This window comes from Ammospiza nelsoni, chromosome 5 (assembly GCF_027579445.1).
Source record: "Ammospiza nelsoni isolate bAmmNel1 chromosome 5, bAmmNel1.pri, whole genome shotgun sequence".
Taxonomy (NCBI): Eukaryota; Metazoa; Chordata; class Aves; order Passeriformes; family Passerellidae; genus Ammospiza; species Ammospiza nelsoni.
The window spans coordinates 47,853,679-47,879,110 of NC_080637.1; the positions used below are offsets into that span (position 1 = coordinate 47,853,679).

General features: G+C 43.3%; 1 protein-coding gene across 2 annotated transcripts in view; it reads right to left on the bottom strand.

Moving 5' to 3' along the window:
• GRIN2B (glutamate ionotropic receptor NMDA type subunit 2B) overlaps positions 1 to 25,432 on the bottom strand; it is a 143,989-nt gene that overhangs the window by 35,112 nt on the left and 83,445 nt on the right. The window contains exon 4 of one of the 2 annotated variants that reach the window (XM_059472091.1): positions 19,837 to 20,435. In XM_059472091.1, the coding sequence (XP_059328074.1) occupies positions 19,837 to 20,435 (599 nt within the window). Of the gene's footprint in view, positions 1 to 19,832; positions 20,436 to 25,432 lie in introns of those variants that run through there. The other variant, XM_059472092.1, reaches the window with a different exon arrangement.

Sequence of the window (25,432 nt, forward strand, 5' to 3'; positions counted from 1 at the left end):
AGGTAATGAAACACAGCTGCCACCACCAGAACAGTTGTTCCTTGAAGTCACAGAAGTACCAAGTAGGACTTTTTCCCTAATACAAGTGACTTGTGTGCACAAATAGTACCAGTCATTGGGACCAAATCAATTTTCTCTCCCCCAAGCTCTCCCTTCCTTCACCATTCATATGTAGCCAAGGCTATTTGGGAATGCAAGCAGAAAAAAAAACTGCTCCATTTTTTTTCCCGTGGATGCTGGTTCATGACTATCATGCTAAGGAACCAGAACTACATCCTTTCACACCCAAACCAGAACTACATCCTTTCACACCCAGTTCCCCTCTCTGCTGACAAAGCCATAGAGCCAGACCTTTTCTCATCTATGCAGGTAAATCCCTGTGACTTTATTCAGTTTTCCTCTGCTGAAGTCTTCTGTGGCACTCTCCAACACACCGATATCACAGATTTCTACCATGGTAATTAAGGGTAGAGCTTTGCATTGGGTCTGGCTGAGATGGAGTCATTTTCCCCCAGCAGCCCTCACTGTGCTATGCTTTGCATTGGTACCTAGAAAGGAGTTGGTAACACACCACAGGTTAGGCTACTGCTGAGCAGCGCTGGCACAGCATCCCACCTGAGACTGAAACTGTGTTCCAATTCCTATAATCATAGGAATAAATAATACGATAAAGCTAAATGTTCAGACCATGCCATTTCACACATCTTAATGAATCCACTGATTGTTCCCATACTCTCCCAGATTAGGATACCCTCTCCTAGAAAACATTAGTTTATTAACCCCAGTCACTCCTTCTAAAGCAGTCCCAGAACAGATAATTGCCTGCCCCCTAAATGCCAAGGTATTCATAATGTTCTGATTTACCAAGAGGCTTTGCAAAGTCTCTCTGAAGTATTTGAGTGGAGGAATAACACACAAGCTCTTTCAGAAGCATCATTAAAACCAGACAAACCTTTCAATCCATTTAGTGAAGTGCCTGGAGGCTGTCTTTTCAGAAGGGAAACAGAAGTAAATACAGCACACTGAAATTGAATATATGAAGTGCCACAGGCAGCAGCCCTCTTGCACATCATTTGCGATGCTGGTGTTTTTTCCTGTTTCCTCCTTTTTTCAATTTATACTCAGTGCATTTCAGGCTCATGTGAGGAGGAATCATAACAACCCTGGAGATTTTTATTCATTCCTGAGAAAGGTATAAAGTGGACATCAGCCAGGCAAGTTACCTCCACTGTCTACTGAATGTCAGCCATGAAGCATCCCTTACCTGCCACGAGAAGGCAGTTCATAATTCAGCCAACTCAAACCTCGCCCCTTCTGCTGTGGACAATTCACAAGAGCTATCTGGAAACAGCCTCAGGAGAGGGATGATATCAGCACTGAACCAGACTGAGATACCTTGTTCATCTCACAAGTCCCACACCACTGCTGTTAAATGGACATAATAGGATGAGAGAAAATGGCCTCAGGTTGCGCCACAGAAGGTTTAGATTGGATATAAGAAAAAATTTCTTCACTGAGAGGGTTGTCAAGCACTGGACCAGGCTGCCCAGAGAAATGGTATAGCCATTCTCCCTGGAAGTATTTAAAAGATGTGTAGATGTGGCACTAAGGACATGGTTTACTGGTGGACTTGGCAGTGCTGGGTTAATGACTGCACTCAATGATCTCTCAGATCTTTTTCAACCTAAATGATACTTTGATTCTGTGAATATTTAGCTAAGGCTAGTAGTGACGTTCAAGGCTGCACCACCTACTCTGAAATCTCTTACCAGAACACAGAATGCCTTTCATAGAGTCCAAAGAAGTAGTATTTTTCACTATGTTTTTTTCCAAGAAGAGACCAAGGGAGGATTCATCAAGTGTCAGAAGATGCTTGGCCAAATCTTTGCCAAATCTCTCCCAACATTCTGACCCCAAACTTGCCTCTTCCAGTCTGCCACACTGTGTAGCTCTCAGCCAGAGCTCTCATCTGGAGCCTGTAACCTCAATGTGCCACTTGGCTTCTCAAAACATTTTACAAAAGATTGAGAAAAAGCAGCATCTCTGGCACTGCTTTCTTCCTACTAAGGCTTCCCATGTTTGGGGATGATTCATGAGCTGCATGAGTTAATGTGTTCTGATGAAGGCAGGACTGCAAAATACAGCACTGTAGCTGAACACCCATGGCTGCAGCAAGGAGGGAGGGAGAGAAGGAGAAGTAAGAAAAGGACAGCCTGTGGAGGATTGGATTTTTTTCCACTCTTGCAGTTGTTTTTTCTAACTGTTTGGATGGTTGGTTTTACTTCCATGCTGGGGACTGGTACCGATTTTCTTTCATTGTGTGACATACATTCTAAACAAAGATTAAAGGTGCTGAAAGCCTGGGGTAGACACTTTTTATCTTTTTTTAAGAAATGCAATTTTCAATTGAAACTGAAAAAAAAAAAAGCCAATTCGTTTCTCTGCTTGCTGACTGAGACCCAGGTTTAGGACCCTACAAGAACACATTCAGCTAGTAAGCAGATCTACCTTGACCTCCTAAAAATGTTCCAGGAAGCCCACAGAGAAATTTCCACTGCTGGAGCTGGTATCACCATCTCTTCAAGCTGTCTCTTCTTCCCAAGGTAAAGTCTTCCTTATAGATTGCTCAAGCTATACCAAATTTTATCTTTAAGAGTGACATTTTCCATATCAGATGTTCATGTCATGTCTGATATTTGACAAAGATTGAAGTTAAAATGGTCTGTTCTTTTCCAAAAACAGGCAAGAGGAAAAAGCTATTTTACCAACATTAGGAAAAAGATAGTGACCTTTATAAAAAGCTCCCCTACTTCTCTGCTTTCAAGGGACATGAATTTTGATGAGAGAGGAAAGCAAACATTCATTTCATGCTGATTTTTGTGAAAATCTAGACAGGTCATAAGCCTTTGGAAAAACTGCAATTTACAGTTGTTCAAGAAAAATTATTAGAGCTTTCAAAAAACCCTCATCCTTTTTAAAATCCTGACTGGGCCTTCTGCAATCTAAGGCTCAAGTAAGGCTTATGAATGGACTGGGGAAGCAGAAGAAGGAGGAATACATCTATTGGGTTTGTATTTCCCTGCTCCCTGCACACAGAGATGGCTGGAAAAGAAGGTTGGCTTATTCCAAATCAGCAGAAAAGAGCCAAGAAGGTAATCAGGATACACTGACTTGGGACACTGCAAGAAGTAAGGGGCTAAAAAAGAAGAGAACTGGGAGGTGTGACACCTGGACAATTTGGACAAAGAGACCGTGACTTGTTGGAGCTGAGGGGAGGAGAAGACATTGGACAAGAATGTGAGATAGGTGGAAATGGAAGAAAATAAGTGGCACAGTGGAAGAATGGAAGAAAATAAGTCCAGCAGTGGAGGCTGGGTTTTTCTAGATGCAGGTTCTGGAGCTTAGATTCTTTTTCTGTAAGACAGATTCTGACTTCACTAGGAGAGAACCAGACTGAGACAAGAAGCCAGAAGGGCAGAACAGACAAGGCAAGCTGGTGGAGACAAGACAAAAGAGGTCAGCAGTGGGAGAGAAAAGCAACAAGTTTGTGACCCCGAAACCATGCAGTTTGGCAAAGTGCTGGCTCATTCATTTAAAAAAGTAAAGCACTGCAAAAGAGGGAAAACTGCAGCATTATAGTTATTCAACCAATTGGAATGCATCCCATTTTGCATAACGACTAAGAATCAGTCCTGAATCAACAATATTTCTTGCAGGAGCCTGATCTCATTGAATGCACCAGATAGATTAATTTGGGAATCAAACTTAGCTGTTTGGAAAGTGGGCAGTAATCAAGTGAGAGGTTGAGAATGGCTAGGACAAACAGGAAAAATCATATTGCTAAGCCAGCTGAAAGCTGTACTGCAAGGCTGGATTTGTCCCAACCTCCGCACAAAGCCATGGTGGCATAAAAAGAACAAAATATTATTTCATTATTTATTATTACAATATATTATGTATTCTATTCTATTTCAGAAAGGGACCTACAACAATCATCTAGCCCAAATGCCTCCTAAATACTGGCAGGCTTGGAGCATTGACCAAGAAGCCTGTTCCAGTGTTTGACCATCCTCTCAGCAATGAAAACCTTCAAACCTTCCTAACACCTAGTCTAAACCTCACAAGGAACAGCTTCAAACCATTCACTTGCATGCTATTACTGGACACAAGGGAGAAGAGATCTGTAAATTCTCTTAAACCAGGTTTTTTAAGAGCAGTCCCCAAATCTATGCATCCATTTTCTGGATGCTTAACAAAAGCTGGAAAAATCCTCTGGCCCCTTTTTTTGGTCTGATGGCAATTCCAAACAAAAATAAGTACTGTAGTGAGAGCCCAATTTTGGCAGATCAGTAAGTATAAAGTTCTGACTTTGGTGAAAGAAAAAATATATATATTCAGCCTGTCTTCTTTTGAGTCAGAGCATTTTCAAACATCTTTTTTTCAAATGAAAGGAAGATACATATTGAAGTTATAAACAAATTGGAATTCAAAATCCAGTTTTTCATCTCAAATATATTGAAAGAAATAATTCAGATTAAAATTAAAAAAGGGAAATGGTTTGGAGATTGTTTTGCTTTTCTCCTGGGTTCAAGATGATTTCTGCAAAACAAATAATTATACGGGGTATAAACAAACAGCCCATATAACTTGTATGTCACCAAATTTCCATTTCTACATTAATAAAAAATCAATGAAAAACGGTGCTCAGTCCTAGGTAAGACTTGGCAGGGGGCAATTGAAGAATTGCTGTGTTGAAGACAAAGAGAAATTTGCTTTAAACACTGAAAGCATTCTGTAATGATCAGTACTTTGAATAATGAGATTCTAGGTGTCTCAGATGGGCCATGAAAAATTAATAGACATTTTTGACCTTAATCTTGCTGCACCTTAGTTCCCCACCTATACAATGGATTTACATAAAGTAGCTTGTGTCCTCTCATCTCGCAGGAGCAGGGTGAAAATCCATGAACTTCATGATGTGCCAAGATACTGGCCTAACGTGCCACAGATAACACCTCGAGACAAAGAATCCTCAATTCTCAGCAGCCTGTGAAAGCAGACACAATGCAAAGCTTAAAGATACACATTAGGCAAGGCAAAGGAAATGAAATACTGAATCACTGCTCAGTCAGGAAATATTACCCACCATGCATACAGAAGCAGGCAGGGGTCCTGCCTTGAAAGATAGTACTGAAACCACTGCTCTATAATGCATAGGCACAAGAATGCCAAATTAAGATTGCAGCCTTAATTCTGGCACTTTCTTCTGTTTGAAGTGCTTGCCTTTGCAACCTAAATAATATTCTTCAGACACAGTTGTGTGTACGTAATATATGAAAGGCTCTTGGCTCGGGGGCCTTGGACTTCACAGAACATTGCAGCAGTCCCCCTGAGCTTTCCTCCCCAGTTGTTTTGCTTCCAGCTCGTACCGGTTTTGCAGAACTGTATCAGAGCTTGTCTTTGCCTGTCTCTCTCCTTTAGCACATGCCCTTCCTCAGAAGTGCTTCCTCACCTCCAGCCACCCACCCTGCCAGCTCCCCAGCACCAGCTTTCATTGCTGCAGTGTTAATTATTTGCTTGGGCAATCACGGTCCTAGGACTATGAGCACAGACAGAGGTCTCGCTTCATTAGATATAAAACAGCAACGAGGTTTCCTCATTTCAGGGCAAAATTGCAATAGTGTTGGCATTCTGCATCCTTCCCAGATCTGGTCCATGATGCAGAGGTGCCTGCCTCCATCTCTTCTTTCTTTGCAACCTTCCACCCAGTAACTGTACTGGTGGGCGGCAGAAAGGAAAACTTTGACTCATCACACCTGTCTCTAATGGCAGTTGTCATGCTCCTCATAACCCCAAGTTCCCCAACATTTTCACTGCTATATAACTTCTGAAGTATTTTAATCTTTATCCATCCCTCTTCACCTGAACAGCAGCTTAAACATTCCCTACTTCTCACCTGAAAACTTCTTTTGGAGTAAAACTACCTTCAGAGAATTTCTGGTATGGTTTTGTTCATCCTGCAAAATATGCCCCAAGCCTTATGCAAAGACCATACAGACAACAAATCAGACATCTGCAGACAAATGAAACAAAGAGACCACATCAGGGCGGGAGTAAGGCCTGCCTGATGCTTAAAAAAATTCCGTGCAGAGGGAAAGATAACTTAGTAATTGCCAAAAAAGAACTACTTGGAAAAAAGAGTTCAGAGCTTCTTTAGTTTTCAAGGGTTTTTCTTCCTACTAATATTAAGGTTCAGAAGTTGAAAACGTCAAAAAAATAGACAAAGACCAATCCAGTCCAACACTGTGGATGATCCTCTTCTTCCGGGCATCATGACACCTGTCAGTGTAACATTCTCCTTTGCTAACACCCCTTGTCCTGCCCTGTTGTAAGTTACTGACTCACTCCTTTTTCTTTTTCTCTGTCTTCCTTTTCTCTCTCTCTCCTGGCTCTCTCCTCTGGCTCTCCCTGGTGAACAGTGAGCTGCAAGAAGCATTCCTGGGCTAGAAATTAACATATTAATGAAGAGAGAGCCTTGAAGAAGGGTTGAGAGATGGGGAGAAAACAGAGAGAGGAGGCAGGCAGAACAAAATAACAAAGGGAAGATATTATGAGGCAGGGACACAGAGCCAAAGCACAAAGGGAGAAAAAAATGCCTTCCTCGGGAACTTGTGCTACTTCAAACACTTCCACGGGAAGAAAAGATAAAAGAGAGAAAAGAAAGGGAGTAGGAAAAATGGGTGGTTCTTCTGTTTTAAGATAAGATTTAATATTTCTATAGAAAAGAATCACCTATTGAGGGAAGGATAAGAAGATGGAAGATGGGAGTGATGGAAGGACACAGACATACAAAGGGGGCATGACTGATAACAAGAGCAGTGGGCTCATCCCTGGCTGTTTGCAAAACACTATGAGCATGGAATCATGGAAACACCAGTGCAACAGGCCTTGCCTATGGGCTATTGCCTCCCCTGCAACCTCCTGTTCTCTCCTTCTACAATGTAAGCCTGCCCCAAAATTATGCTAAAAAAGAAGGATAAAATGTCAGTTAGCAAGGACTAGGGTTGATCTGGCAAGCTCACAAATGTCCCACTCCCAACCCCTCTCAGCCCTCTCTTAGACAAACAGTGGGAAACCCATTAGTATGAGTGGATTGAGGAGGAAGTAAAAAAATTGTTAGTTCAAACATTTAAATACCTGTTCCATCCTCTCTGTTTCTCTTTTTGATTACCCACCATTTACATCCCTCTTTAGAAGCACTGCAGAAGAACAGATCCTAAATAATGCAAAATTTCCTCTTGCACCCACTGGCCAGAACAAGCCCACCATTCCCATGCCTAATGACAAGACAAAAGGAGGGGAGGGAAACAGGATTCCTGGCCTGAAGAAGGAACATAAAGAAATAGCATTTTTAGTGCTGAAATACATAACAAACATCGCAAAACCAAGGCATAAGGACTTGATTAGGAAAAAAAGCTTTTTCTCATAGGTCTGCATCAGTGAAGGTGTGAGTTGTTACCAAAGAGTCATTCTTGTAAAACAGACCTCTCTCAGTTTGTCCACATCTTTCACAGTCCCACCAGCATGTGCCACTACACAAAAACTTGTTCCACAGCTTCCAGGTGGTACCAAGCCAGCTCCCTGACACCTCACCAGGCTACAACAATACTGAGAACACCCTCAATACCCTAAGTATTGACTGAGGCCCATGGTCTTGTCCAGCAGCCTCCTAGAGGTGCAGTAATTCAGTAAATAGCCACAGGCAGAACAGTGTTTGTCTCCTTGACCAGCCCAAATCCTCCTTTCTTCTATACCAGCGAGGGGAGCGGACCAAGGGCTGTTTGTCACTTGGTCATCACAAGATGAGACCCCCAGGTGCTACCAGACAGCTTTCTTTGACACTTAAAGAAACTTTCAGCTTGAACCTCTATCATAAATGTGACAAATTTACATGGCTGCTTTCCCTTGACTTCTCAGATGACAAGGGGAGGTCCAGGGATTTCCTGGCATAGGAGTTCCCACTGCTCAGCTTCAGCAGAATGGCCACAGCCAAAGTCACAGCATCCATGCAACTGCCTGGTTTTGGGTACTGCTGCTGCTCTGACCTGTGGCATCTGAAAAGGCAAAGCAAGCTCCAAACCACACAGAGGAATGAAAGTCAGCATCACCCACAGCCCTCCCACTTAGAGAACCAGCTGCATGTCCTTCACAGTGAGTGCTCTAAAACCAAGCTTGGTGATGCTTTATATTTCCCCAAGTGGTCCTCCATCTGCACCACATCCCCACACTCCCTTTCTGTCAGTGCCCTTCTCTGGGGACCTGCTTCCAACTCATGGCTCTGACAAATGTTTCTGAGCTGCTGCAGCTGCGCACCAAGAGGCAGAGCCCCTTCTGCAGGCCTTGTGAGGATCCAGAAGAGGGTGACAAAAAGGGGGGAAACCACCAGCAATGCAAACCAGCCTGATCTGCAATGCAAGTTGGTGGATGCCTCTCACTTGGGCAGCTCTCCTCCTCCCTGTGGCTAATCCTACCCCTGAATGCCTACATACCCTCCATACTGGCTTACACAGCACTCCCAGTGCCATCCACTGTTGGGAGCACCATGCTTTTCTCATTTGGCTCCCTCACTCTGCCAAACTTCCTTGTTAAGCAATTTCATAGAACTATAATAAACTATTCCAAATCAATTTCACAGCATTGCTAAGCTTGTGCCTTCATCAATTCAAACTTGAGCCTTCCATGAAAAATTGCTGAGAGAAAAAAATACAAATCAGTAAAATGAGTAAACTTCTCACTCTAGGCAGTCAAACTGGAGCCTTTTCCAGAACTCTCATCTTTCCACAGCCACCAGAGGAACTGTGGCTTGGTGCTACCTCCAAGGCACTTGTTGGAGTACCTTTTCATGAGGAAAGGCTGAGAGAATTGGGATTGTTCAATCCGGAAAAGAAGATTCTTCTCTCAAAGAAGCCTTTGAGGTGACCGAATTGTAGCCTTCCAGTACCTGATGGGAACTTACAGGGAAGAGGAGGCAAGACTATTTACAAGAGCATGTACTGACAGGACAAGGGGAGATGGGTTCAAACTAAAACTGAGTAGGTTTAGATTATGTATTAGGAAAAAATTCTTTACTGTGCAGGTGGTGAGGCACTGGAACAGGTTGCCCAGAGAAGCTGTGGATGCCTCACCCCTGGGGGTGCTCAAAACCAGGTAAGGTGTGACTCTGAACGATCTGGTCTAGCTGAAGATGTCCCCTCCCATGGCAGGGAGCTTGGAAATAGATGATCTTCAAGGTCCCCTTCCAACTCAAGCCACTCTGTGATTCATCTGACCTGTAGTCTCACATTTACAAAAAGCAAGACCTTCTCCATCTCAAAGCTACATTAAAACCAAAATAGATCTGCAAACAAAGCCCCTCAGTATCTCAGCTACATGCCTGCAAGGAAAGGAAAAGGAAACTGAGACAAGGGCAGCAAAGCATGCAGAACTCTGAAATAATGGTTCTGCTGCACTTCCTGAATCTGGGCAAGTCAAATGCTGGAAAGCCCAATATCCTATGCTGCCCTGCAGAACAGCTTTCTGACATGAACACACACTAGGCATACTGAAGAGTAGTTGCTAGAGGTTCAAATTTATTCAGAGGCTGTAAGCATCTGTATTTTTCACCTCAAAGTCTTCACAGTCCCTTGGTGATGCTGAAGAGCATTTTGTGATGGCTTAAGTACCAGCACTTGTAGGCACTCACCATGCCATACGTCACCACTCAGATGCAGAAGGACAACATCAGCATCTTAGTGAAGAAGGTAGAAAGCATTGCTTGCAGCAATCTGTTTGAGGTACCTCATGTCACTCACAGGGCCTAATCTGTCAGTGACACATTATTTTAAGGGAGAAGAAAGCAATAAAAAGTATCCTTTTAGGAGGACCATCTGTTATATATGACATCTATTACCCATGTGGGTAAAACCCCTCAGAGCTTCATTGCAGTCAATCCTTTTGCTCTCCATCCAGTTCTGGTTATCACTTGTCTGTAACCACAGCAGCCTTGCTGGATATCTCCCACTGCCCAGGGCTGTATCCAGGGGAAATAAGCACATAATCAATGTAAAATCAAGATATATCAGCTAAAAACATGTCATTCCCTTGGGATGAAGGAGGCTACTGAAATTAGATATCATTTGCTCTTGAAGTCTGCACACTGGAAAAGCTGCTAACCTCCTCTGTGACACCACTTCTGGAGCTGCTGGCTGCCTGCTGCACACAGGCATAAGAGAGGCATGTGTGGCACTGCCGCTAATATCTTGCGCTCATTAAACACCCCCAATGTCTTGGCGAAAATCCACCTCTAGTAAATTCATTCTGCCAGCTGAAATTCCTCGTGCAGCTCCAGTGAGGTGCAGTATTCATCTCCACTTCGTACTATATTCTGTTAAAAAGTTGCTCTATTTCACCCCAGAGATGGCTGCAATTTTTTGGTGAATTAAGCCATCCCCTTCTACTTTGTAAAGTGCTTTGGAAGTGCAGATAAAAGATGCTAGAGCCTGTCATAAATAAATGTAAGTTGCTGACACTGCTACTGGAGGTAGCCATCTTGCTGAAAAATGATTTCATTTGTGACACTAATAATACAGGGAAGAACACTGGGCAAGACACTAAAAACTCATTTCCATCTCGTTTTAATACAGCTTCAAAAACAAAGAAAAAAAGTCAGCATCGAGTCAGCATTTGTGCACTTTTAACCACTGCCAGGTTACAGAGATTCACAAGTTTTCAGTCCATTGTGGCAGCTTTCTTCCACCATGACCACACCACCAAGAGGGTGAACTCTTCATCTGATTATCTTCTGTCTCTCCAGATCCTTAACAAAGACCAACACTGAGTTGACCAAAGCTGTTTTCCCACCATTTCTCACGGTACATTACCACAAAGGGGAGGCCCGATCACCTTACCATCTTTATTCAATCAAGACAGCATAGAGACCTGTTTGGTGTGATGTAGCAAGATCAGAAATCTCTCCACAGGGGTGGAAAAGAGCTTTCTTTGTATGAAGATGGCTGGCAGCACTCAGTCTGATCATTTCAAGGGCAGCTATGGTTAGATTATAATATTCATTTTATATTAAGGTGCTTGCAGACTTGAGTAAGGACATTTTTATTACTTAAATCAGGAGAGAACATGCTGCAGAAATGATAGAGCAGGGTGTACTGAACAAGCTGACAGGTCTCTGCTGTTTCTATTTTCTTTGCTATTATTTCACTCACATTCAAGCATTCTAAAGACCACATTCCTAGATTTTATTCCATTCAAATACTTCAAGAAATATAGTGCACAGCAAACGTACAATACAAAAAATTACACTAAGGTAACATACATCACCCTCAAATGTTTATATTTAATGCAAAATCACATTTCCTAACCTTAGCAAAGCAGGAATCCCTCATCTAACACTGCAAACCAATTTCTGAAGTTTGAAGTGAAGCTAGCTCTGAGTTATTTGTCCACACTAACAGAAACCCCACTGCTGGCTAATTATTTGAAAGCAGAACAAATTCATCCATTTCACACTCTCTTAACTCAAAATTGGATGAACAGGGATTTTTTTGCTCAGATTTTTCAAAAAATGTTCACCTTTGGACTGTGAATGAAAATAAAATTTGCTAAGTAAAACAAAAACGTACTTTAAAAATTATTGCTACTTGAAAATAGGCCAGTGGAGAGACGTGTACACTGCAGAGGGAGGTCTGGATTCTGCCCAGGTAACAGGTATGTAAAACCTGTTACCTGTGCAAACTTTGGTAGGATCCCTTTCAGATAAGTATTCAGCTGCCCCACCGATATGCAGATCCACATTTTCCCAAAATGTGGGTGCAATACTCAAGTAACCCTTAAAGCAATGATTTTGAGAGGAATTTCATCAGCAGCCTCTAGTCAGGAGTGCTCTAAGCCTCAATTCAGAAAAGCACTCAACCACGCACGATCTCTTGGCCAAAGCACAGATGGCAAAAGCCCCTGAACAGCAGGAGCTTCTGCAGGGGAGCAGGCAGCTGCTGGACAGCGCTCAGCTCCATCACACAAGCGTGTAACACAGAAAGGGGAAAGGAACACCCCGCTGAAAGTTAAACCACGGCAACAGTGTTAAATCTGCAGAACATTAAAAATCCCATCCCAGACACACCAGGGTTAATATCTCCACTCTTTCCCAAGAAAGGCCACCTGACTTAATCTTTTTCCTTTTTTTAGTGAACACAAAGGCTGTCATTGTCCATCCCCGCCCCAGCCTTCCAGGAGGGAGCACTAGGTGCAAGCAGCTCTTGTCATACCAAATTGGGAACCCAAATTGCATCAAAGAGAAGGAAAAGCTGCTCCAGAGCTGCACAGGGAGCCATAGCAACGCAGCAGTTCCTATTTTTAAAAACTTGAACGATAGTAAGAACATTAAGTCTAAGGGGAGGAGGGAGGGGAAAAAAAAAGAGAAACTATGTTTCTAACAGAAAGGAAAAAAATGCACATGCTCCTGATAGGCACCAGTGATGAAACTACATATGGCCAGCCATCAGTGTGCAGGTGTGCAAGCCAGAAAATACCCATTTCCCCATCAAGCCAGTTCCTGAAGGAAAAAGGATATTTCTCACTTTCCCTCCACTGCTCTGCTAAAGCAGGTTTTCAAATTCCCTGCGGCACTTTCAAACACACAGCACCCTAAATGCATTTTGTGATCAGAGCAGGATCAGCAAGGGCATAGCTGGTGCTAAACTGTGGCCCAGACTGGGTTTGTGGTTTCCAAGTTCCACCACAGAGGAGGATTTTGACTCACTTTCCATGAGGAGTGGAGAGAGTCTGAAGGCACACATTAAAACATATTGTCACCAGCAAGTGAAGTTGCCACAGTACTAGCACTAATTGGACTTGGCTCCAGAGCAGAAGATGTCTCAGAGGGCTGGAAGCAGAACACGGACATTTTCCCATCTGGAAACTGATGGTGCATACCAAAATTCATTCCCAGCTGGTGGATTTTGGAGGCGTTTATGAAAGGGTATGTCCTTTAATCAAAAGACAACCCTTGCCAAAAACCCATCATTTTACTTGAACCCTTCTATTAGCTCAGTTGGTTAGAGCAAGGTGCTAACATCAGCAAGGTTGCAGGTTCAATCCATTTACAGGCCTCTCACTTAAGAGTTGGACTCAAAGATCCTTATGGGTCCCTTCCAACTCAGAATATTTTGTGATTCTATGATCCTATTTTAATTGCAAAGAGGCTGAAATACCCAGCTGTCCACACTGAGCAAGTCCCTACTGTCCCCCTCTGACAAAGCTCAGCTATGCAGGACTAAGGCGTCCTGTGGTGCCTGCTGAGGAACAAACATTTTTGCTGTGCCATCACGTACTCCCACTGAGAAGCCAGGGATCTCCAGTATCCTACCAGCATACAAGTTAGTTTGATGTTTGTCCTTCCACTGTAGGACAGCTGTGCTTCCCACTGCTCAAGCAGGACTGCTGCAGAGCTGGGCAGAGCAAGGAGGGCAGCCAGATGCAGACTGCTCCTGTGCATCCAGCACCCTCACCAGCCCACCTGCAAGGGGAGGTTTGGACCAAGAGCATGGTACAAACTGCCCTCAGCATTCCTCTCCAGTGACAGGGAAAAAAGGAGTCAGGAGAAGGCGACACTTCCTCCAAGATGTGGTGGCACACGACTGTTCACCTCCTGACCAGACAACATGAATACCCAGCAGCCCCAAGCCAACAAACCCAGCACCTTTCACCAGCACTGCACACAGGGCAAATGAAATGCAACAGGAGATGCAAGATAGGGACAGAAAAATGTGATGGCAGTACACACAGAGAGCAAGATTGTGTACAGCAAGGGATGCAGGGAGGCACAGAGACCCTGACAGAGGCAGGAGGTACAGGCCAGTCCCAGCCTCCAGCTGCTGCTGGAGCAGTGACAGGAACAAGCAGATTTCAGCAGCAGGGATGTCTAATCTGTCAGCAGCGCTCATGCCACGTGCTGCCACTCTGCACCAGCCTGACAGCAGCGGGACACACCAACCAGTGGGAACATAATGAGCTGCTAACTAGACATGGGCCTAAAGGCTCCAAAAGGTCAAAAGTTACATATGCTCCCTCACTCTCCCAGTTTCTGAAAAGGGCAATTTCTGCATCCTTGGGAACATGTCACTTACACCTTCTCTCACCACTCCCCAGCATTAAGAAGCAAGTCCCAGCACTGTGCCTGCCACAGCTGGGGTGCCACAGGATTCAAGGGCTGGAGCAGGGCTTCCCAGCCAGCTGCAAAGCAGGTAGATGTAGCCCTGCACACTGAGCGAGACAGGGCTCCTGTCTCTTAGTGCAAGGGTAACTTGACAAACCTGTGAATGGAGAAAAAAACATTGCAAATGGTCCATTGTCCATTCCTGCCCTCAACTCTCCTGCTGCACTCTGTGAAGTTGTGTGACCCACTCAACTACGAGACAACACAGAGTGGCTCCATGGCAATACCTGCACATGACATATCATGTCCCCTGTGTCTGGTGTGGAAGGTGATGGCTGCCATTATTAGAGATGACAGGGCAGGAGGGTGGGTTGAGAGAGACCAGAAAAACAAGGAAAGGTGTTGTGTGGGCACTGTCCTTGACACTGACCTGGTCTAGGGTGCTGCGGGTATGCAGGTATCAGGGTGACACAATACCCTGAAAGGGCACTGCACTTTTTAATGGATATGTACAGCCCATATAGTCTTGAGTTTCCAGAGCAGCAATTTGTTTGTACAACCCAATTTCAAGAACTTTCTCTGCTCACTGACTCACTGTTGAGGTATCTAAGCCCCAGCAATTCCTAGTTTCTATTAGGGAAATGTAGTCATGTGAGAACAGAGCTCGCCCTGGTTGTTCCAGGAAAAAACCAGTTGCCCAGCACTCATCAAAGGTTCTTCTGCATTTCTTATTTGTGTGGCAAGGTAAAACTACAGATGAATGTTACTTCCCCCAGAGTGGAAGTGTCATGTCCAAACAATGCACTGAGCAAGCTGGCCAGCTGTTTTCCTATTTGAAGAATCTAAGGTACAGAATTGAACCTAACTTTGTTTCCCTCTAAGAGTATTTCTTTGCAAAGGTGGTATAATTCCACATTTGTATTTTAATTCCAAAGCAAATGCTCCACTGCACTTTTTATTAAAATGAAATCCGCTGTGTGCAGCCTGGTGTTAAATGAGAGACTATTAAAGCCAATCAGTGGAGAACTCATTAGAAGCCCTACAACAACAAACTAATAGTTATGGCCCAGCATTCACAAGCAGCCATGACAACAAGGAGAAAGAATCCAGGTCTCATTGAAGGCTACAATAAAATCACAGCTTATGTAGCCCAAAGACTTTGAATATCCATACAAAACAGCTGAGCTTCCATTCCTCAAATATGAGCCAGAAATTATATTCTTTTCTCATGACTCATCTCTGAATTCCACTCCTAAGAATACTCCTGTCATTTAGTTATTTCTTCCCATTTCTAAAATGTAATGAGAAGCACCAATCCAGAGCTCAAGGAAATCTGTCCCATCAATTAAAATAACGAAATAAGCAGAAGGCTGCCTATAAACACATCCACCTCTGCCTACTCACTCCTCAGCAGCCATGGTGAAGGGAAAAAAGATGAGCTTTGCAGGATGCCTGGAAGCCTAGCAACTCTCCTAGGAAGGGCCAAGAGGTAAGAACTCCTCATCTGAGCATCTCCTACCCAACCTTTGAGATCTTCTCATCCAGTAGAAAAGAGCAGAGCACACAGTGGTGTTGCTGGGTGCCCAGAAGACCAGATATTGGGATTACTATAAACTTGGTAGACTGAAATATTCAGATCAGATTTTTTTCTGGGACAATGAAGGAATAAATGAATAGGTAATTATTACAAACAGAACAAAGAATTAAAGACTGTAATTGAACTGGGAAACAGCATTTGGATATTTGGACTCCAAATTACCTTCTAAGCCTATTATCAGCATAAATTGAGATAAATCCCTCACTAGAGGAAAAATTCCTCAAAAATCATTCAAAAATATAACTAACAAACCTTGTAGAACAAAACTCTCTCAAAGTATCATTTCACTACTCTTTAGTGGAGTTATCTCACCAGCATGTTCACTTATTGGACAAAATCCAAAATGTTCAATGGTCGTGATCATACTTCTGCAGTTCCAGTCTAACACAAAAGAGAACCAGTTTCAAAACAGAAACAGTTGCTATGCGACCATTAGTGATACAAGAAGATGCAGACCAAACACCTACATTGTCAAGAAATGGCATTTAGATAACAGTCTGTCTTGTTTCTTTTTGTGCTTACAGCCATACTTCAAATAAAACTTTGTTTGCACAAGTTCTTGCAAAAATGAACAAGTGTCAGGGTAAAAAGGAGAAAAGATATGGAAAATCTAAAAAACATTCAGTTCATTTTTTCCTTACTCTATTATATACCCAGATCAACCACTGACACCGTGTTGATCAAGACCATTTGATTTTAGCTGCATTCAGAACAACTGCTCTTTTAGAAAGACAAGGGAAAAAAGTAAGAAATGGTCAGAGTTCAAAGGAAGATCTTGGGAAATGACTAATTCACAGTCAGTGTATAGCGTGCCCCCAGCTGAACTAAATTACACATTTTTTTTAGTTTGAAGTGCCACTCTCCAAAGAATAAAATGGGAAAATTCCTTTATTGCTTTGCCTCCCCAGCTATGGATTTGAAGTAAATTGGACCCCTTTGGATTAGCTTCAAGAGTTTCTGAAAGAGTAGCTACAGGGTGATGCTTTATCCGAGGTCACATACACGTATACTTTGTCTCCCCAGACATCAAGCCCACATACATGCATTTCTCTACTCTGTGTAGGCAGGTGGAAGGGGGACTTTAAGTCACAGATGGCTGAATACAGTATTGCTGGGTCGAGAGCAAGGCTAAAATTAGCTTTCCAGAACCTGCAGTCCAGTCCAAAAAGAGCCAAACCAGGTTCCAGACATGCAGGTATTGCTGCTACCTGGTGTGCACAGCGCACAAGTACTGTGGGATCCTAATAGGTGGAAGGGGTTAGGGAAAGTATGAAGTAGCCAGGTCTGCAGAATCTGTGTTGGAGATGCTTGTTCAGACAAACACAGACAAAGCATATAAAGAGAGTTTTAAAGCTTAGCACATAGTAAATTCCAGTAAATTCAATGGAACTTGAAGGTATGAACACAGATTACAGCTATTAATCTCTGTGGGTTTTGGCTCAGTGAGGCAAACTCACATCTTCATGATTGCTTCCTTGTGCTTCTCCTCTGCCTCTTCTTCTCCATAGACTTCAGGCACGAGGCTGAGCTTGAAGCCATGCAATTTCTATCAAACCCTTGGATTTGTAAAAGCAATGGCTTATTTCAGACATCACTAGCTTTTAAACTTCAAAAGGTGCCTGAAAGTAATTTGACTTAAATAAAAAACTAAACATCCAACTCACTAAAGTCAAATTTTTATCCATCTCACTTGGAAATACAGAGAGTATGGAAACATGGGTGGGTGTGGGGGGAAAGGATGCAAGGTCAGAACCCCCTCACAGGCCAGCACCATGCGAGGCAAAGCGAATATTTGCACTGCGCTCACAAGTAACTACAAAAGTATAATTATTCCTCAGCTAGCTCAGGTGCCTGCAGCTATCTACACAGTGGCAGAACAGAGCCTGTTCTTCTCAGTGAGACTGATGTCGGTACCCAAACTGAGCTGGGTGTATCTACACGTATTGGCACTCATTCCTGTGATGCTGTACCCAAAGCAGACAAGGGAGCAGAAACAACATGATTTGGGCCATGAAGGTGAAAGGAAAGCTATGATCTTCACAAGTGACAGGAGCTGCTTTTAAGTGGGGTGCCGAGGCTTCCGGGCATATCTACACAGCATAACAGTGCTGGCATATCTACACTCAAGAGTCTCTGAACTGGTGACTTCTAAACAATGCAAAGAGGTGCTATGCAGAGAGATTCTGTTGGGTCCTTGAAGCAGCATAGCTACATGGGTGTAATGTTATGCATAGGCTAACAGTGTCAACAGAACTCATTAGAGAAGGTCTCTGCAGAATGCTGCATCACATAGCAGGGAACGTTTTGTTTTCTAGATAACTGCTAAAAAGACACAATAAAGCTTCCCCCAGAATCCCTCTTCATTTGGAAAGGTAGAACAAAAGCCTGCCTCGATGTTACTTCTCATTACTTTGTATACACTATATATATTTTCCCAGCTTAATCATTTCAGTGATGACTCAAATGAGCAGCAGAAAAAACCCTTACTCCTAAGCCTAGCTGGGAAGGAAAGAGATAAAAGCTTTAGGCACCTTTAGTAGTTTCAAGGCCTGCATAGAGAAAAAAACAGCATGGAGAGGATGAAGTAAGCAATAAGACCTGGCAATATGCCAATGGACCATAAAGACAAAGGACAAATAGCAATATGGTTAATATATTGGGCCAAAGAATAAAGTTCTCTCACAGTCCCCAACATTCAAGCAAAGCAAAAGTCTGCTTCCTTGCCCCTTTGTCCCTCTATCTGCCTAGTAAGGTTGACAGTGAGGGGTCACAGCATGTGGACCAATCCATCATATTTGCACACTCAGTGATTCAACACGACAAATTAACAAAGACATTGAACTCTGTGTGGCCTGATGGCTACTGCCTGGATTCTCCTTTCCTAACCACGAAGGATCTAACCTGTCCAAGGATTTTATATGTAAAACACTGGACAATGACAGCTGAGCAGATCAAGGGGCATCTGGATTCCATGTCTAATTATCTGGGTTGCTTTGCTACATGCTAAAACTCCATCTGGGACAAAAAGGAACATTTAGTAATCAGAGTGCTGCTCGAGAGGTTGTTCCACCACAAGCTTCTTCTATGACCTTAAAGAGATGCCTTAGCTCTGTTTCTTAGGAAAATTTGAATTTGGATAAAGAGAAGATGTTTATTCAAACAGGTTTTCCCTGTCTTTAAATACCCTTTTCCATTTGGAAAAACATGCTGCTCTAATCGAGGTACTAGGCTTTCTGCATAAGGTGCACAAGAAAGAATGGTACCCAAAATAGCAGAAAACAGCCAGTGGAGTGCCAAAGAGCAGGGTGACAGCAGAAGCCCTGCTCTGAGGTAAACCTGATTCTTAAGACATCCAAGGTCTTTAAAGGCTTTGAGTACAAAGCAGGACCTGAGCAGAGCTGATGGCTCTAACTCCTTTTGCAGCTCTAGTTCTCCACATCTCTTTGCATTTCCTTCTATCCTGCAATTCAAGGCTAATGAACAGCAGGACACTTGGTGTTCAGACAACAGTTGCCATGAAACTATTCCTGGCAGGTTACACAACCACCACCTATAAGGGACACCTGTTCACATAGTGCTAGTGCCTGGAACAGAAGCTGGTGCCTTCTAGACTTCAACAGAAACATTCCCATTGCTTGCAGCAAGAACCCACCTGGGAGCAGCGGACCCAGTCATGCAAAGACACTCCAAGAAGTTCAGCGCTGGCGAAGTTCTGTGCTGAAGAAGTTTGCTTACGAAAGCGAAGATTTGTGCATTGAGGGGCACTATCAAATTGTTGCACTATGCCTTTGTTATTCCTTTTCCTCACGCTGACTTGACCCCTGTGTTGTATGAAGGCTTTCTAAGGCGGTGACAACACTGGCACTCCTGATGCACAGCAGCACGGGTCCCACCCTCAGCTCACCTGCCCTTGCCCAGTTCTGGCCAACACCACCTGCTGCCCCAGAGCACCACATGCCTAGCAGAAATATTCTGGTGCCAGAGGTCGTCTTTGACCACCCTTCTGTATGGCTGGCCTGGCTGTTCCCCTTACCTGTTGAGCATGTTGGACTGGTAAATCCTTTTCTCCTGGGTGTTGTAACAGCTGCTCTTGGGCTCAGGGATGAAGCTGTGTTCAGACAGCATATCAGAAGCAGCCGTGGTGATTATGGCTATTCCATCCCTTACTCTGGCAGGAAGACCGTAGTCCCATTCATCATATGAGACAGAGATGAGCCCGGTGGGGAACTCGGATGGCACTGTGTCTGTATCCCCTGCCACCAGGCTGGGCACGATCCACGTGTAACCATAGCCTGTCAGACCCACTGAGTTGGCCACCTCAAAAATGTAGGTGGCCTCTTCCTTTGTGCAGTAGAGGAGGATAACAGGGCTTTGGAGCTTCTTGAGCTGGTTCTGGATCTTTGAGTCCCCATCGTCCAGGGACATGTCTAACAGAAGGACCTCCTCCAGTTCCCAGCCCACAAAGCTGTGCTCAATGGTACTGCGGATCTTGTTCACAAAGTCCTGGTAACCAGGGAAGTACGTAGTGACAATGGAGAAGATGTACCAGTCGTATTCTTCCATGATGTTGAGCATGACAGAAGCTTGCTGTTCTATTGATGGGCCAAACTGGAAGAACATGGATGACTCATCCTAGAATAGGAAGTCAGAGGAAGAGAGAAAAAAAGAAAACAAGAATACGTCAAAGGAAATAAACAGCATTCCTAGCCAATCCATTGAGCATAAAGGGGTAGGCACACAGTCAGAATCTTACTTCATATCTTGGCCAGAGCTTAAAGATTTTTAACTTTTTAAAATTTAAGTGAAGCAAGTGAGAAGGAAGTAAAATCCTTTTTATGACCAGCTGTCCTTACTTTATTTTTAAAGGCAGGTTGCCAAAATTACTCAAAGGTTTCAACTGTTAGGCCTGATTCTAACAGACAGAGAACAAGTGGTACACAAGTGAGGACAGAAAAACAGAATATGTACAAAATATTTCATGAAATTAAGAGCTTTAATCACAGGATTATCATAACCTTATATGCAGCATAAACAGGATCACGGCAGTTTTGATATGGATTTTTGGGACAGTCACTTTGATACTGAGTTTGGGACAGTCACTGTGGTTTGAGTATCCAGACTAAAGTACAAATAGAGTAGACAAAATCACTGGATACAAATAGCTCTGACAATCTCTACTATTAGTTCCTCTCAAAGCAAGCAGCAGCACAGAGTTCTGTACAGTTCTTCTCAGTACAACTGTGAAGGCTCAGTCTCAGAATAACATAAAATACATTAAAATAAAACAGAGACTTCTAAACTATTATGAGCTTTGTTGACACCATGTTTTAGAGAAATATCAGCTCAGTATATCTCTTGGTATTGCTCTCATATCCTTCTACCATACTAAGTTAATCTTTGCAAAAATTAGAACTTGTACCACTTTACAACCTTGAAGACCCCAAGGAGTTTTATACAGATCTCAGCTCTCCAATGGCATAGTGTAAATCTCTTCTGTCCTGGGATTTCATCAGATATCAGGCTTTCAATTTATGACATCCAGAAAAATGCAAATCCCTGCTTTTGCCCAATTCATGAAGGAAAGGAATAGAAAAAAGTAGTTGCCAAAATTCTGTCTTAGGGATATATCTTCTATCTTTTAAAAGCAATTGCAAATTCCTCCTGACTTCTATAGAGTAGGATTAGATCATAAAAGAAAAAATTAAAAAAAAACAAACAAACCACCATAATTAAATTATATCTCTCTGTGTAGAGATTCCCATCATAATAACAAAGTTCTCCAAACCCAAACACTGCTTTAAGGAATGAGAACAGCCCAACCTTCTTTTAATAAGTCTGGAAAGCTGGACCAGAGATACAGAAAGATTCACTCAGGAGTTTGAGACCTGGAAAACTGATTGTGCCTTAAGACATTACCTCAAGACAGTCACATTTAGAACAGCTCTCTACCAAATTGAGTCTCCTACAGCCTGGCAGGTAAAGCTGTTTCTCGGCAGGGATGTAGTTAATCAATCATCCATTCATCCTTTAGCCATAGTTTGATTATCTATAACCATTTCCTATATTGACAAAATATACAATAGCTCAGCAACTCCAGAAAAATAAATAAAATAAATAAATAAAGTCCTGATCCCATACCCAGCCTTAAGCTGCTTGTTTCTCTTTCCTGAGCTCCCCATGGGTCACATCCTATACAAAATGCCTCTCTTACAAGGTTTGGTGATTAAACTCTGTTTGCTTCCTCCATACAGCTCACCACCCACATGTGAAAGTTCTCTTAGGGCTGCTCTTTGCTTAGTGGAAAAATAAATGTATGCAAAAAGAAAAAGGAAAAGACAACAGCAACAAACTGAAGAGAAGTTAAAAAAAAAAAAAAAAACAAAAAAAAACAGGAGCAGCAACTGAAGCCACTCAATATATGGAAAACATCTCATATTTTTTATCACTGGAATTCGCCCCCTTCTCTCTGAACTGTGCTCAGGAAAAGAACCTACTCATCTAATAAAAATAAAAAGATACTTTATGTCTTTGAAGCTTATGCAGAAAATTAGAAAAGAGAGAGGAAAAGAAAAATCAAACTATTGTCACAGCATGTGCCAGAATTTAAAAAAATCCTGAACAAGCATCTCCAACACCCTTCATTGCACGGTGCCTTTGAAAGGCACTTGTAGCTTTCTCAACTGAATGCTAGAGTGTGAAGACTCTGCCTCACTGCCACATGAAAAGACAAGACAGCTACACCGATGACTAGTATTTACTTTTATATTAAGTTCAACAAGAACCTTTCTACACTTATGCATAAGAGTCTCTGAATTGACTGCAATTTTTCACCATTTCTAGCAGAGAGTCCAAGATCTGAAGGGCCTGGTTATTGAATTACCGGAACATTTGACACACAGCATCTGGAAGTCTTGTCTGGTTGCTTCCTCAGTGATAAATAGGAGACACTAGGTGGCAAATCCACTGCTATTTCAAGGCTACACACACACACACTCTCAGGAGTTAGTAGGCAGGATAGCAAGGTGCAGGAGGTAATGCCCTCCCAGTGATTTAAACAGGGTCAAGCTGAAATGCCTGCTGACAGTTCGTTCCACACGAGTGCACCGCCTAACTGTTGGAGGGAATTCAGCCCCAAAAGACTCAGGGACAAAATTCAGAGCTCCTCACTATCAAGAGTGTATGAACATCAAAAATCAATACACCAAATAGACAGCTTTATCACAACCCAGGGAAACAATTCCCCTCCACTGAGAAATGGAAGCACCCCACTTTACATCAAGCACAAGCCACTTGGCTGCACATGCAATAATTGCTCTTGAGCAACTGTTGGCATTTCCATTACAGAAGCAGCAAGAAGAGGCAACTTATATTCAAAATGAGAGCATTAAGGAGGTGCAAGCCAGTCCAGATTTTGTTTTGCCAAGATGGGTCTTGGCACTTAATCACCCCGATAGTTGGGCTGGCCAAATGTTCTTCATTCCCTGACCAACTCAGCACTCAGAGAGGGGTGAAGAAGGAAGGACAGACAACAGTAGAGAAGAAAGTGTCCCTCTTATAATAAATCAGGAGAATAGCTGATAGAGTTGGACAGAAATCTCAGCCACTACCTTTTGAGGGGGACAAAAATCAAACTAAGAAAAATGTCCAAAAGCCTCAATTTTCTTCCCTACCTTGTTTTTGGGCATGCCTGATGAAAAGTCAAGGAAAAAGAACGAGCTGAACCGATACAGAACAGTGGGGCTATCAGAGTATGAATTTGACCTCACTGTATTGCTACAGTGAAGGTTTTTAATCAGGAGACAGATCTAAGGTAGTTTTACCATTTTTACACACATATACCCTATAGAATCATTATTGTTTTATTATGACTAGAACCAAAAAGGAGTATTTTACCCTTCCAGACATTATGGGTTTTTATAGAACATCATAAGATCCTATTTCTTCCTGAAGAAATTTCACATTTTCCATCTTCCTATTTTACCTTGAAACAGCCAAAATATGGCTCAGCATTGCCATTGGGAGACAGTTTTAAGTTTGGGACAGGGATAGGTCGAGTTTTAATCAGAAGTCCCTTGCATTGCACATCACCCAGGTGAAATATAATCCCCTGGCTACAGGAAAAAGCCTGTCTTCCTCCTACAGCCCTTTCACCTGCAAGCTCAGGCTTTCCATCACTACCTGATGCAAGAGACAGCAAGATGCTGCAGGGTGTCCCTCACGCAGTCTGAAAGAGCAGAGGCTCCATTACAGGATCTCAAAGCTTCCAGAGATCCCAGTACTCCCCCACTGTCACCCTACAAGGTCAGGGATCTGTAGTTTGCAGAGCTGAGCTGGAGGTGGAGCTGATCAATTGACACAGCACACTCCCCAGTTGACAGATGGCTTCCCACAGAAAATCTGCTCTGAGTTTACCAATGCTGGGACAAGTATTGCCTCCTCCTCCTGCACGTTTAACCCTTCCAATAAGAAGGCTGGATTGCACACAGTGAAGGTACGAACACACTCACCATGAAGCCTCTTCTTGCAGACTGGTGGCTAGTGAGCTCCTAGGTGGATGGAAGGCAGTTTGCAGAGGTAGGACAGGGCTTAGAGTACTACCACCAACACTTCTAAGTTCTTCAGACTTGCAGATGGGCCAGGTCTGACCCACACCTCAGTGAAGATGTGAGCCCTTGGCAAGGCTGCAGGTGACTCTCCCAGGAGCCCTCCTCCAGCTGCACCATTTGAAACCAATCACTGCCATTTAATGAGCCATTTACCTCAGATGTGGCAGGAGAGGTCCTCGGGGAGCTTTTCTCACAAGTTTCTTCCTAACAGACCCTCTAGATTCCCCATTCAAGCAAGTACAATTACTACCTTAAAAACAGGATCTTACAATCCAGAGCAAAACTGCTTCTCAGCGCAGGCCAGACTGGAGAACATCCTCAAAGCAGGGGAATGCAAGATCCCCAAAAAGTTGCAGGAGTCCACTCATGCTGAGGAACTGGCCAGCCTTGCACCGAGCCATGGTATTGACTGCTGACCTGGCAGTGAGTGAGGAGATCAGCATGCTACATTCCCTCTGTGCAGCCCACCGGAATGGAATCTGGTTCTGTGCTCCACACACTGGTGGGTGGTCCATGAACACATTTTTGCTAGGGGTGGCAAGCTCCTTCAGCTTCAAACTGCCAGACCCCACAAAGGCAAGATGTGTCAAATTATGCACAAGGAATTCGAGTAAGGAGCAAGTCTAGAACACGTTTGCTTCCAGGATTTTGAGAAATATACCATGTCATTGCAAAATGCCCTACTCTGCTGTCTCCACACAGGTGCAGGACAAATACAATTTGTACTGCTAAGCTAAGTAGCCCCTTTTTATTAGGCTTTTGGGAACAACTGTATATTTCCCCCCATTTGCTGCTTCATTAGGCTTCCTGTGCAGCCCTAATTTAACAACTGGGGTCTGCCCTTCCTCTCCAGCTCACAGAGGGGATCCTATCAGATCCTAATGACTCAGGCCACTATCACTTTCCAAAGCCCTCTTCCCATTTCCTGATTTAGAAGAAAAGCTGTTCATGTGTCTTTAGTACAGTCTTGATTTGCAAAATTACTCTATGACCAACAGCCAAACCACACAGGGCTGCCTTTTG